At 30.2% G+C, this 14,910-nt stretch overlaps 1 protein-coding gene across 6 annotated transcripts in view; it reads right to left on the bottom strand.

Annotated features, from left to right (window-relative positions):
• Window positions 1-14,910, bottom strand: part of Fhos (Formin homology 2 domain containing) — a 119,832-nt gene that overhangs the window by 61,964 nt on the left and 42,958 nt on the right. For all 6 annotated transcript variants that reach the window (XM_070645572.1, XM_070645567.1, XM_070645566.1 and 3 more), the window contains 2 exons: window positions 12,511-12,620; window positions 8,030-8,088 (listed from right to left, as the gene is read on the bottom strand). In XM_070645572.1, coding sequence (XP_070501673.1) covers window positions 8,030-8,088; window positions 12,511-12,620 — 169 coding nt within the window. The remainder of the gene's footprint in view (window positions 1-8,029; window positions 8,089-12,510; window positions 12,621-14,910) is intronic.

The raw sequence follows: 14,910 nt of genomic DNA, 5'->3' as shown, positions 1-14,910 counted from the left end.
AAAATCTACTCGGCTGGGATTTACGACTAATTTTATTTATCTATCTATGCATCTATGCATACCCATGTCCAACAAAAAATGTTCACTTCGATGCAGACTGTAGCTTGGTTGCTGTAACAGCTATTCAATATATCATGTGAATTATAATAAAAACATTATAAAATTTTATGACCACACACAATCATGAAGATAAATACTTGCTGCTACCGCTGTAAAGCTTCTTCAATTCGCAATTCATTACACTTCAATAACTCATTTATTATAATAACAATAAAATGTATAAAAAGGAATAAAAATTGATGAACATCAAGATGGATCTTGTATTGTAATCGATCCACTTTATGTCAATCAAGAATGAATTAAATTAGTTTTGATGTTTCTGACTGATTTTTCTTATTATATTCGCTTCGTGCCATAAATCTCTCGGAAATCAAAAAGATGAAATCATTTTTTACCTCAATTATAAAGAAAATAAAGTTTCTCTGACTGACTTCTTCTACCTGCATCCCCTCTCCCCCGACTACTATTTTTCCATCAACATCATCCATGGAATGATTATCAATCAATGTATATTTGAAAAAATGGAAACTTCATTTAATTGCATTTTTACCGACTTTCAATTAATCTCATTAATTCATAAATACATAACACAGAAAAAATCTACAAGTTAGAAAATTATCAGATTGGATATGAATAAAGAGCATTTTCTAATTAAGATGTATTTGATATGGTAACGACTAGTCATACTGTAATGAAAGTAATGAAGAAATTTCAAAATATAGTAGCAAAACTTAACTTATTCACTTTAAAGTCAAGTCAGATTTATAGCTTAGTGTTGTGGATTTATGTGATGCTTTCTTCCTTCTTACTTTTAATAATCTATCTCATTTATTTGCGCATAAATATAATAACATATTTTCCTCATTCTCTTCAATTTGATTTGGGTTAATTGAAAGCATTTTACTCTTATTTCATTTTCGACGTGTTGCAAATACTACCGTTGCCAAATGACCTTGATACACTTTCCTCTCATGCCTTTAAACAATTACTAAAAAAAAGCTTCTTATTTTCGAACTCGGAAGAAATCTGTCTGCGGTCATTAATCATTTTCCTTTTCTTCTTTTTGATGATGCACATCATCAACATCATCTTATTATTATTGTTATTGACAATAGTTGCTTGCTACTGATGCTTGCACTCACTTATCATGTCGGAATGCATTTTTTTATAGTTTACTTCTTCATTTAACATTTCATCGAAATAAAGATTGATTAAAATTATTTCTGAATGATGAATCTTGCCGTTTGAAAAAGTCTACCTGCTATTGACATTCAAGACGAGAATCAATCGATTGTGAAAAATTTATCAAATGAATGAACATATCTCTTGTCGACCATATTAAACGGCTGTCGCATATTGAAAAATCATAGCCATCGTGTCATATGATATGCGAATAGTCACTTGCAGTACACACAGTGCATGCACATACATCAATATGCCATTGTGGAATTCTAATGAATTTTTCGACGAAAATGCCATGCCGTGCGCATTTTGAATAAATTTTTTTAGAGGCAAAATTTTGATACCTCGGTGGTCCTACTAAGTCTTTTTTGCAGCCGTTATTCTGCAAATGTCAGCATGTGGCGCATGGTTGCGTGTGTGAGATACTGAAAATAACATTTCAACAGAAAACTCAGCATATCCGTTAAACAGGCAATTCAGAAGCTGTCGGCTAATTTTTTTATGTCTAATCTCTAAATTTATTGTCCATTTTATGTAATTGCTTCAAAAGTCTTTAAAGACGACGTATTATAAACAAGACGAAATCTTTTTAACATGTCATGTGGGCTTTTGCAATAATCTCGCACAAATTGATCTGGCGATGAAAATATAACTCAATGTGGTCTACAATGTCGTGTAAAGCGTGCCAGTTCTTTTTTGACAGTTTTTGTTTGTAATTGAATGACATCATTTGTTGTTCTTAATGTGCTGTCGCGTGTCTCAATTTTATTTTATTCTTTCATCTCATCCCAAAAAGCTGTCCAAATGAGACAACAAATTACGTACATATTGAACATTCGAGATAAAGTAAATGACACAATGAGCGTAAATCTCACATAGAACAATCATCAATTGTTCCAATAGCCATTGCAGACTGATGTCTAAAGTCTGTACTAAAATGACAATAATCTCCCTTTTCTTTCATTTCTTTGTCAGATACGACGAAACGAAAAGAAGAGATTTAATATGCAAGTCATTCATATATCTCACACTATCTGTGTGTATATATGCTGTATTTACTAAAAAACTAACTCTTTTTTCTTTGTGAAACTTAAATGAGATAAACAGATAGATGGATGGAGATTATGTAACCGCAGTAAGCATACAATGGAAAAATATGTAAGTTAATGTAAGTGAAAAAGAACTTGAAAGGAATAAAGTGAATGTGAAATGACTAATCATTTAGCCAAAGAGATTTTTCTACGTAGAAAAAAAAAATATTACCACTGATTGTGTTTCTAGACCACAGTAAGTTGAGCACCATATGCTCTTGTATGGCTTATGAATAAGAATAGAACAGAAAAAGACTGATTGGAGTTTGAAGAATTCATTTATATGTTATATTGTGAAGGAATTAGGCTGTGAAACTATATAGAAATGTCTATCGAATTGCAGAATTCTAGAAAGAACTAGGCATAGCACTCAATCCTTGCTCAAAAACAACTTCTTTAAATTCTAAATGAAAAATTGTAGCAAATTTATTATTTAATTTACAAAATGAAAATCTCGTTGAGAACATTCATTTTTCAAGCCATAAGCATGTACATGTACAACATGACTCGAAAACATTTTACCGTTGCTTCTTTATCATTCAATTTAGCAAAACTTTAATAATTTAAATCTGCAAGATTAAAGAAGATTTCAAGTTTTCATGCCTTCAGTTCCAGCCGACACCATTGATGGTGTTTGGCCTTAATAGATTAGCTAACTTGGGTCAATGAATTTTACTTTCTATGCTCAAATCTACAAAATCTTGTAAATGATACAGATCTAGTTGGTCTAAATTCACGCTAACATATTTTTAATCGACGAAGCTTAATTAACAATTTTTTTAGAAAATGTTGCCATATTTTAAGTCACTTAATTATTGCTGTTGTTACTTAAGTGCTGATCTTTATTTTAATGGCTCGAAAATGACAAATTTTAGATTTCATTTCAATGGCTAAATTTTTCACAATTGCCATTTATTTTAATTTCAACGGTCATTAACCATCTGCTACATTACACCTTTATTATTTTCTCTTCTACTTTGTGATTATTGATGACGACAATATCCATTTGTCACAAGGTTATGTAGAGTCAAAAACATAAAGTTTTGTTATGATTTATGACTGAGCTTCAATAAATAAAACATTGTGGAAATGTGGAGAAACCTTCATGAAATTTGCGTGAAACTTTTTTTTCCTACTGTTTTCTTCCTTTGTTTGTAGCTTTATCTTGTTTTTGGTGCAGGACATCTACACAAATTTTTGAGAACTTCAGCATGAACACTCGACATTTTTGGTTAACTGTGTAGGAAATGATCCAAGACTGTTGATTATTTTCGATTACTTTCATGTTTTTTTTTTCTTCTACAAAATTAGCATTAATGCTCATGACTTGAAGGTATTTAAGCTTCATTCAATGCAATTTGGCTTTATTGCAGTCTGAGTTGTTTGGTATAATTGAGCTTTTAATTAAAAATCTTGTCTTTGCATACAATAATGACTAAAATAGCACAACAATCTAATCATGATGATTATCTTTAAATTGGACTTGTCTGTATGAAGTCATTGAAACTTTTACAGACGCTCACAAAATCCTACGTGAGACTAACTCGTTGCTATTTTTATGAGACGTTAAAAAATCACATTTATCAATAATTCTCCAGTTTCTCACTTAAAATATATGTCCCGAAAACTAAGGACCATCTTTGTATCCATAAATCCTTTCAAATCGGCAATAATAATAAATTTATTCACAAAGTCAAATGGTGCTATGTGTGTCTTAAAAGAGAGGTGAAACCTGAAGACTTGAAACTATTTCATCTTCCGTGAAATCTCAATTAAAATAAATCTTTTAAAATCTTCAAAAAACAGCTAATCAGTATTATATCCATTTCCAGGGAACTCATTCAATCTAAGCATCAAAGCCAAAATTTTTAAACACTTCATTACTTCACAAAATTTAAATTCAGTTTGCATAAAATGAAATGTTAAGCTGATGATAAATATAAAGTCTGTCTACAAAATAACTCAAAGAAATGAAAAAAGGAGGAATCATCATAAAAAAATCATAATCATTGCAAAAATAACTGACAGAACATAAATAAAGCGTGAGAATTGCTCGAAAATTATAAAAACAAGTCATAATGGAGTGGAACAAAAAAAAGTCTCGCCGCAATTTTCATAAAAGCATTTTTTAGAAAAGAATTGAAAAGAAAAGTTTTATTCCGTCTGTCTGCAGATGAATGCAGATATGCAGTTCTTTTTTTTATTATACCTCAAATAATCATGATTATGATGCCATGTGACAGATATGTATGTGTATAACTCTCGAATCATTCAAATCGTCTTCCTTTTAACACTAGTCATCTCAGACTGAAGAAATTATCGGACTTGTGTGAAGGTAGACTAAAGACCAATAAATTCATGCTCTTATGGATTTTTAAAGGTTCAATTAAAGTTTCAGGGTTTAAATAGAAGTCTACAGAGATTTACATATGTTAATAAGGGTCTATGGGGTATATGCAAGAGAATCTATATTTATACCCAGGAAATGTGACTAATTCTACTGCTTCAACTCAAAGAAGAATTTCATGCTGAAAACCTCAACTAAACCATCAACTTCACACCAGTAAACCTAACTTCACACAGAAAAAAAATTCTTGTTATGATGATTTCTAAAAAATCATTCAAGTGCAGTCAAATCATGCAACAACGAGCTTGTTATTGTTTCAAAAACGTAAAGAAGCGAGAGAATGAAGAAGTTTCATAAGAATCATTCTACCATGATGATGATGATGTGATGAAAAGTTTCTCTTTCTTTTGAAATTTTAATTATCATGATGGAAGAGATTTTTTTTTCGTATATTTCGTAAAGTTTTGAGCATCAACAAATTTTACAGACGAGCTGATGTGGAACGTGACAAATTCTGTATGGTAAATTTAATTTTTTGGTTAAATTAATTCAATTAAGTAAAATAAATTTTCCTTGAGTTGATATTTAAAAATTTATTGGCTTAGAATGACTTGAATGTTAAGTGTCTGTAGGGTAATATTGGAAATTATTTCCATCTAATTTCACAAAAGAGATCAGAAACCATGGGAAAATTGTTTGCCGAAAGGGTTTCGGGCTGACTGATTTTGATTTGATTTTTTAATTTAGAAATTTTCACAAATTCACAGCTTTTGCTGTCTAAAACGTTATTTGTGCTTTATATTTCATCATAATCATCATCTCATAAAATTAAAAACCGACCCTGACCTGACATATTAATAAATTTTAAAGACTTTTGAATCAAAAGTGAAAATAAGTTGAACTCTATAAGTTAGACATAGAAGGACAGAGCGTATTATTAATATTAAAGTATCCGCTTACACATAGCTTTAATTCAAATATTACACAAGTTGCCAGCATTTAGCACCTTAAGTCCACGACAGTCATCTCAAAAGTATAAAAGGTAAATAAACATGAAGCACAATACAGCATCAAAAGATGAAAATTATATTAATCTTTTGAACATTTATTCTCTCATTTCCCTCCACAAACTACGCGTCTTAATCAAATGAGACGTCAACAGCTATAAATTTTACTGTAGTGCATGCAACTCTCTCAACATCATAGTAAACGAAATGCAATCATAACTTTAATTTTTCTTCTTCATTTGTTCATTTCTCTTCTTTTATTATTCTTTAATAATTTCATTTCATTTTTATTATAGCTCAGGAAACAGAAATGAAAATTGTTGGGCGCACGCTTCATCTCATATTTATACTTATATATCCATATTTTTATGGATGACATTTAACAAGAGTGCAATGGACATCATCAAGATGATTTAAGTAAAAGCCTATCCGTGGTGTAAATGAGAAAATTGTTGATGACGACCACGATGACTCTATGACTTCCTGAATTTCATAATCAACCGCAAACAAACAAAAAAATTAAGCAGAAAATTTTACACTAGACTTACATATTATTACAATTTTAATCTCATCTCATATCTCAATGTATTACTCATAATAAATCATTTACTGATCTCTTGATTTAAAGTGCCTGTATATGCTACAGATTGTGTATTATTATTTTACTAAAGAAAATAAATTCAGTGAGTGAGAAGAAAGGAATTACATCGATTATTATTATAGGCTTTAAGTAAGTGAGTAAGAGAAAAAAAAAGGTTAAACGATTTCAGATAATTTTCAACTTCGTTCTGCTCTTTTTTTCGTGGCTTCTGACTTGCGGATTTAATTCTCCATCTCAATATGATTTGTTGCCAAACTACAATAATTCATATGTGCTATTGCCTTTTTGCTACTCTCATAAAATGATTTATAATACATTTGTCAAAATTGGCCAATATATTTATCGTTATTGGATATTGGAATTGCTTCACGTGCTCTCACAATTTCACATGAATAAAGCAACAAGAGAGAAATAAAATAAAATTATTTCTTAATAATGCATGCTGAATGCTAAATAATGTTAATTCCAAATGACTAACCACACATTCATCAATAAATTAACAATTATCAACTGCGCCATTGGATATGTGACAGGGGAGTTTACAATAAGGACGAGAATTGCAAATAACTGATTTCTCAAACTTGTGCAAAGGCAGTGGCCAAAAAAAAAGAATATGAAAGAACTGATGTAATGAAATTAAATTTATGATGTTTTAATAATTTTATATTCGCAAACAAAATGCAATGTCACGCTTTCACCGCACTGAGGATATATATCTCTCTTATGTTTATATTTATTTTCATACTCACTTCAGTGAGCATCTTAATATATACGCGCTCCGTTGGCCTTTTGACAGTTTACAAGATCCCGAAAGTTGAGGAAAATAAATGAAGTACTTTTTTTCAGCTTTATTTTTATTATTGAAATGTTGATAAATTATTTATTTTAATATGAAAAAATTCACCTTCGTTTTGTTTATGGAACATGTAGGGAAGTATGGAGTGTAAATCTTATTTTAGTTGAATACAACGCAGTTTTTTCAATGATTTTTTTTTTAATTTTATCATTGATTTTAGAATTTCTGACAAAATAAGGTTAATTAAGCTAGAATTAAACTGCCCTTTAAACGGATAAAATAGTCTAGTGCCCATCTCATGGATGCCATAAGTAAACATTCCTTAATCAAAATATTGTAGTAGAATTTTTATAAATTTTAAACCCCAATCAACAAGTCTTTTTTCCAATCATCCTAATCGTTAAACATTTCTCGCAATCATCCTTCATAATCATCCAATCAAATCCCCAAATCAAAATAAAATCCCTTACTCAGTTAACTCAAAAACTGCATAGTCAGTCAAAATAAACACACTCCAATCCTTACATCCTCAGAAAAATTACAGCATTTTATAAAAATGCACAACATATAATTCATTCAACTTTAAAGTCATTAATAATAATAATTTAATTAACTTTCTTCAATTCATTACAATTCTGACTGGATATAAAAATGGGATAGAGTGTATAAACACAAATAAACAAAAAAATAATAATCCAAAAATGGCAAAATGATATTTAACGAAAGGAAATAAATATCCATTGGAAGGTGGATGGTGTCATGAGTAATTTTCTCAGATCGTTACGACGACGTCGTTGTATGAGCAAGAAGAAATAATAAATTGCCCGACGATTTTCAATTTTTATTCAATTTCCCATATTAAGTGTGCTGAATGAGCAAATAATTGAACAAATTATCGATCAGCAATCTGATAGATAATAATAATAATAATGAACAACTACTTACCGATGATTGCATGAACTCTAACACTGAGCTGTGTTCGAACCACAAGAGAATTTTTCCGACTGAAATAAAAGAATAAACATTAAAATATTGTAAAGATAATCTAATGCAATTAAAGTTTGAGGAATGAAATGCAATAGAACATATCATGATTTTGCACTGCAAGTAAAGAGTAAATTTAGTGCTGAGGTTAGATCAACTGCACAACGTACTTTAGATCTTCATATATGATATTCTCATATCGTGAATAAATTTCATAAGTGACTTGCTTTGGTATATATATGTGGATAAATTGAGATACTTCTCATGGTTTCCGCTCTTTTTGGGATTTCATTTTACATATATGCAGCATAGAGGTTTCAGAGCATGTTTGCGGAATAAATTTCGGTAAAGGAGATTTATTGTGTTTATAATTCTTATATGATGGTTTTTATGTTCCTGCTATGAGAAATTTTGATAAGGAAAGTATGCAAATATTACTTAATATGTAAGATGGAAATTAAAATAGCTTTGTTATTTACTGCTAAGCTACTTTTTGGTATACAAAAGAGAATATATGAAAAACGCAAGATTGTGGAACATGAATCTACATTTTTAGGATATTAATGTGAACAGTGGTAGAATTTTGGCGACAATCATTATGTTTTCAAGATTTACAGATCGACCATTGATGGGAATCGAATCTTTGTATTACTACAAGTAACTTCAATATCCCTAAAAAATAATAATTTGAAACAAGATAGCTTCCCACTCGAAATTAAAAATAATTTCCACACATGAATCATGTGGGTACAGAATCTTTACACTATTGCGAAAATAAAATTTCCCATCCGTAGCTTCATCTCTCATTATGTTGATGATGATACTAAAATACCATTTCATCTAGCGTACACAACGTGACTTCAATTGAAACATAGATATATTTAGATTGGTAATAAACAGCAGATACTTAATCGTAAGGTCATTAAATCTAATTTACGAAAAGAATAATAGAAAGATGTGCATACTCGTAAGCTTGCTTGTGAAACTAAAAGACTGAGGATGAGACAAAGAATATCTTATGAATTCAACATTTGCCGCTGAAGTAATAAATTCTGCATGTTAAAAAAATAAAAATAGGAGAAGGTAGTAGAGGAAAGAAGCTCATACTTGAGAATTAATCTTTATGCGCATTTAAATATTCGCGAAATAATCTCTCTCTCACTCTTTCTCTTTAGTCAAGCACAAGCCATTTACATAGATATTCAATAAATTATGTAAAATAAAAAAAAGAGTCTCAGATATTCATGTGCGTTGTATTTAGCATAAAACATTGCAAAATCAATGTACTATTTAACATATAAGTATGCATGAACATACATTTATTTATGTTATTTTACAAAATCCGACGAGAATTGCATTAGTGCCGCATTTTGAAACTTTTTATTCCTCTCGATTCTTTTTCTAAAAAAAAAATTGCAGCACATTAGAAATGTATGCATCTTTAATTCACCGTAAACCTCCCTTTTTCCCATCTTCTAATTCTCTGTGTTTCTTCTGAATTCAAAAGAGAGTTTTTGAACGTGATCAAACCATTTCTATGTCATGTTTTTAATGAGCGCCTTTTTTTCTTTACGGGGAACATCATCATCATCATCTTAGATTTTTTAACACAAAAAAGCATGAAAAAAAATTGTCGATCTGATTTCTGCAGCTCTCAAACGATCCAATCCAATGACAAGAGCATTGACGATGAAATTGAAAATGAAATGGCTTTCTATTCTTAAATAGCAGCATGATCAAAATATTTACATTTTTTCATTAATTTGACAAGATTATTTTTTTTTTTCATCTTTTTCTTTTATTTTTGTGTCATTAAATTGAGAGAAATTGGATATGCATTTTAGAAGAAAAATCAAATGGATCACGAATTGAGGACAAATCAATTACTTTTCTCATCGCAGCACTCATCTCATTAATGTGTTTTCACTTTTTAATATTTTATTTCTATTTTCTCCGCAATCATTTAACTATTTGAAGGTTAAAGTTCTCGATGACAATCTTATTACTTTAAGTCACTTTTGCTAACAAACAAGATCCTACAATATTTTAAAAATTTACAGAGTGATCATACCAAATATATCGTAAAAGTTGCTGTGAATGGTTAAGGATCACTTGAACGACCAGAGAACTCATGAAGTCATTCTGAATTTTTCTAACTAGCAATAGTTCAAAAGAGAGAGACATCCCTAGTCCATGTCATAAAATATCAAAGCAAAACATATTTATCTTCACTGCACTACTCTTAATGTAAAATGTTCTCATGAAGTTTATAATTCTTAGTGAATGACATCAACACATGACAAAAGGAATCATCAATTGAATGAACAATCGAGTAGTGCAAAAAAATATAGAAGAAAGAAGAAGTTTAAGTTTGTCATGATACTGTAAATGGTAATTTTATTACATACAACAAATGGCAATTGCATTCTACTAACAATTTATGACTATAAAATTAGAATAAATAGAAATATTGTGATGATAAGATAATAGGGAAAATGGCAAAAGATATTTAAATTTCCTCAATATTTTTATTCTTTCTTTCTTCAATTCAATTGTTATTGATTGTTGCCGTTTAAAGATTCTGTCTTTGTACTCACTTCGTCTTCTAAATGCATTTAGATCGCTCTGGAATAGGAAATGATTTGATTTTTTCTTTTCTGTGCTGCTCTCACTCTACACTAGCTTCTACCATTTCCTTCGATTATAATCAAAAGAAGTTACATATTATGCAAAAAAAAATTATATTGTTGAGGATTTATGCAATTGAATAAAGGAAAATTTATGCACTACGAGATTTGTTCATATTATTGCAACTTTTTATGCTTCTTCTATTTGGTCATATTCACGTGAGCAGAACGTCTAATAGAAAATTTTATGAAGATAGATTGTGGTCCTAGTGGGGAATAACCGTGACAATCTTATGGAACTTATTATCAAATCCTCATCACCACCTATAGATTCCGCCTTAAACTAGCCCCATCACTTGCTCTCGTTTACAAATTCTCTTTTCAAAGAACCATTTCCATATAAAACACCCTCTCAAACCTTTATAGAACAATATGAAGACAATGCATTCTCACCAATGATTCCAACCTTAACAACATCTTCCCCACTAGCAAAATGGAATTCAGATTAGAATTTGCAATCTGAATTCAAATTGTGTTGAACTCGCAAAAAATGCGATCAAAAAACCCATTTTAAAGTTTCCTTCTTTTAGCAAACGCAAAGTCGTAATCGTAGTATGAGCAGCAGCACACAGCACATAAGAAATGTGAAAGAAATTTCATATCGAAATGTAAATTCACGTACCTGAATGGAATTGTGAATGAGATTTAATACTAAAGAATGAAGGAAAAGAACCTTTCTAAGTGAAATAAAAATAGTAAAATTCTATTCGTATTCAAATGAACCGTGAAAAAATGTATAAAATACAGTAGCAAGTATGTCAGTAACTTAAATTGCAATTCCTGACAGTAATATGATTTAAATCCTTCAAATATTTATTTTAATTGATATTTTCACATGGAATAAAAAAATATTTTTGACAGGTATATCTGCGTCACCTTCAATCAACTCAATTGAATAAATCTTTTAATGGAATGATCAAACACAAAAGGCTTAACTGTAGCTTTATAGTTTTAATTAAGAAATAAATTAAAATTGGCATGCGTCGACACATTAAATAAAATACACACAGCGAGAGGGCAAGAATTAAACTTAAAAATATAGGTTTTGTGTAATTTTAAATGCGCCAATATTCAGTTCAATTGCTGTTGTTGTTGTTACCACTCACTATTAAACATTGTGTAGCAGTTTAATGATCGGCCCATAATGAGATGTTTGCATTATGGCGCACATAAAAAGTGATTTGTTTGAAGGCTGACTAACTGCCATACAGAAAATTAATATTTAATAATAAGAAATGAACACATTATGAAAGTGATAGATATTAAAATAACAAAATATTGGTTTCTTTGAGTGCCGCATTGTATTTGTTTAGCAGAGAAATTTCTATGCTGCACTAATCTATCACACTTGCATAATGCCTACATTCAAATGTATAATCATTTCTCATTATCGAGTTAATTATAGATTATATTGTTGGCATGCTCCTTTAACATCACCCGGGCAGTGAACGGCTTCATCTAAAGAATGGATGCTAAACTTGACTAGACGAGAAGCTTTGAAAGTTTCAAATTCTTCCCTCAGCTACACAGCTGTAACTAATCAGTAATTCACCGTTCGGGCCAACAATTGATGCAAATATATTATTTATATATTTTTAATGATGATGCCATTCGGATAAGATTTCGAATTAAAAAGGAAGGAAACAGAAATAACAGTAATTTACGCAAGATCAATGACTTTGTGATATATTGCTTCTCAATTCCTCCTATACATATTATGCCAAAACATTATTATTAAAAAAAATAATAACTCACCTAGAGTTAAGTCCTTCAATTTCCTCTGATTGTTCGGCAAGCGATGATTCCAAATCGAGATATGCACCAAAGTCACCATCTTTATAGACTTGAATTGCTGCATCGTCAAGCTGTGAAATGGAAGCAAAAAAAATTATTTTTGAAAAAGTCTTTTTAATGATTCAAAGACGAAAGAAAAAATAATACAGAAGTTTCTCATGTGCGCGCATGTAGAAAAGAAATTGCACAAATTGAAGCAGAAATCGCGACATTCTTATTCATGTCACATAATTTATAAGCAAGTACTGTATGTAGATTTATATAATGCACACAAAAAATAGACTCTAATTAAATGATTCTTCATGAGTTTGCACGTTTTAATGTCATCGTAATAATTACATTCTCCTCCGTCTTTTTTTGCCTCCTATTCTTCCTAGTTCTGTACAATTTTTTAATGATTCTCATTCCCATCAATTCTTCTTCTATTTTTACCTTTTAGTGGCACTTGAGTGTGAAATGTGTTCATTAAAAATCATTTCATTCGCATTGTCGCAATAGAAATTCTCAATTATTGCACATTTAATTTAATTTTTATTAGATTTTGAAATTTTTTAGGTATTCGATTATATTAAATGATTACTACGATACTGAATCGCTGACTCTATTGAATTATCTCTCAGCCATAGCAGCAATTGCTATAACAACACAATCAACGGCAAACGATAGAGCAGCAAAAAAGAAAAATCTAATCGTCAAATGATATTGTCGTGATATAATTAAACTTGACAATTTTACAATACCTTATTGCCTATTACGGAGCCATAAAAATGTACAATAATAAAAAAGTTAGTAAGTAACAGTTGCGAGACGTTGATGACTGAAAATATTGCATAATTTATATTATCTGCGTATCGTCAGGTGGTGTCTTACTAAATATGGAATATTGTACAGGTTGTATGCAATATTTAGCAATATAATAAAAACCATTTAATAGTTTAACAGTAAGCAAACAGGTAGGTAGGAACAATCAATACTTAAATTGCATTATAAATTGATCTAATTAGTCTGCTAACCTTTGTAACTCCACTAAAAAATAGTAAGTGAAATATCGAGCAATTTTGATCAATTGAGAAATGATAAAACAAATTTATTGACCTTTACGAGATTTCACTGCTCCTATAATCCATATAAATTTATTATGATTATTTATTTGAAATCGTGAATAATGTTTTAAGACATATTAGAATAAATTTGATTTGCATTGACATTTCGGCATTGCACAATGGTAATTTAAACTCTTATTTTTTGTGGAATCATTAGAGAAAACAGTTGGAACAATGCAATTGTTTTATGTCTCATTTTATAATTTCGTGGTCCAATGTGAAGGATTTTAATGCAAGACTAATTGAAACGGCATTTTGAGGCATGCTTTAAGCATCAGACAACAAAAACGCCTTAAAAATATTTTTTTTTCACTAATTAATGCTGTAGAGGCATGAAATGGAAGTTTCACGATAAATCAACAGAATTTATTCGTGGTTGATATGCGACTGAGAGATGTGTGCCCTCTCACTCACCACAAGTATGTCCTTGACACGAAGAGGCATGAAATTATTGTATAGACTCGCATTATGTTAATTAACAATGATGAGGATAACAAGAAAATTAAACAATTAATAAATAAATAAATAAATAAAGGCAACATCCAGTCTCGCCAGATTATGTAATCATTAAGCAGAAAATCTGTAGGCAGGCTATGAGAAATCATTGTGCTTTATTCTTTTCTCTTTTTTTATTCCTTCAATGCTATTTGTTGATATTTAAGTTATTGTCAATTAACATCCATTGAAGTTAAGAAAGGGACCGTGCCCATCCTTTAGAGACAACTTTTCATAGTCTTTGCAGTCATTAATGATCTTTTGTCTTGTATCGTCTTAAAAGTGCTGTTGTAGTCATTTCATAATTTAAGTCTCAATATCCACAAAATGCTTTAATAAAGCTTCGAACAGCCTAGCTCCTTGACAAATTGTAAAAAACCCAAAGTCCAATAAAACTCAATATTATGACTTGTTGATTTAACGAATTCTCAACCAATAAGGAAGATCATCTCAGGTGATTTATTGAGGATCATCGACAATGACACATCTCGTGTCATAAATAAGTGAAAGTAATAAAAAATTTCCTTCCAGCTCAGTAACCTTTTGTGGATTATATCTCGGAAGATAATTATTCTTAATTTTCTCCCCGCTTCATGTGTCACTCATCATAAAGTATATAATTTTTTCGCACATATTTATGGAAAGATAATTGCGATCGTTTACTATAATCTCCAGCCAATTAAATGTTAAAAGGGTATAAGTACCTCCTATTAAGATAGTCTGTTTGTATTTTTAGTGGATATACCGAGAGATATACTAAACA

This window comes from Chironomus tepperi, unplaced genomic scaffold (assembly GCF_022539635.2).
Source record: "Chironomus tepperi strain 1889 unplaced genomic scaffold, CSIRO-AGI_Ctep_v1 contig_354, whole genome shotgun sequence".
In the NCBI taxonomy this organism is placed as follows: Eukaryota; Metazoa; Arthropoda; class Insecta; order Diptera; family Chironomidae; genus Chironomus; species Chironomus tepperi.
The sequence above is the reverse complement of the archived record's forward strand: the minus strand, read 5'-3'. Positions and strand labels throughout refer to the sequence as shown.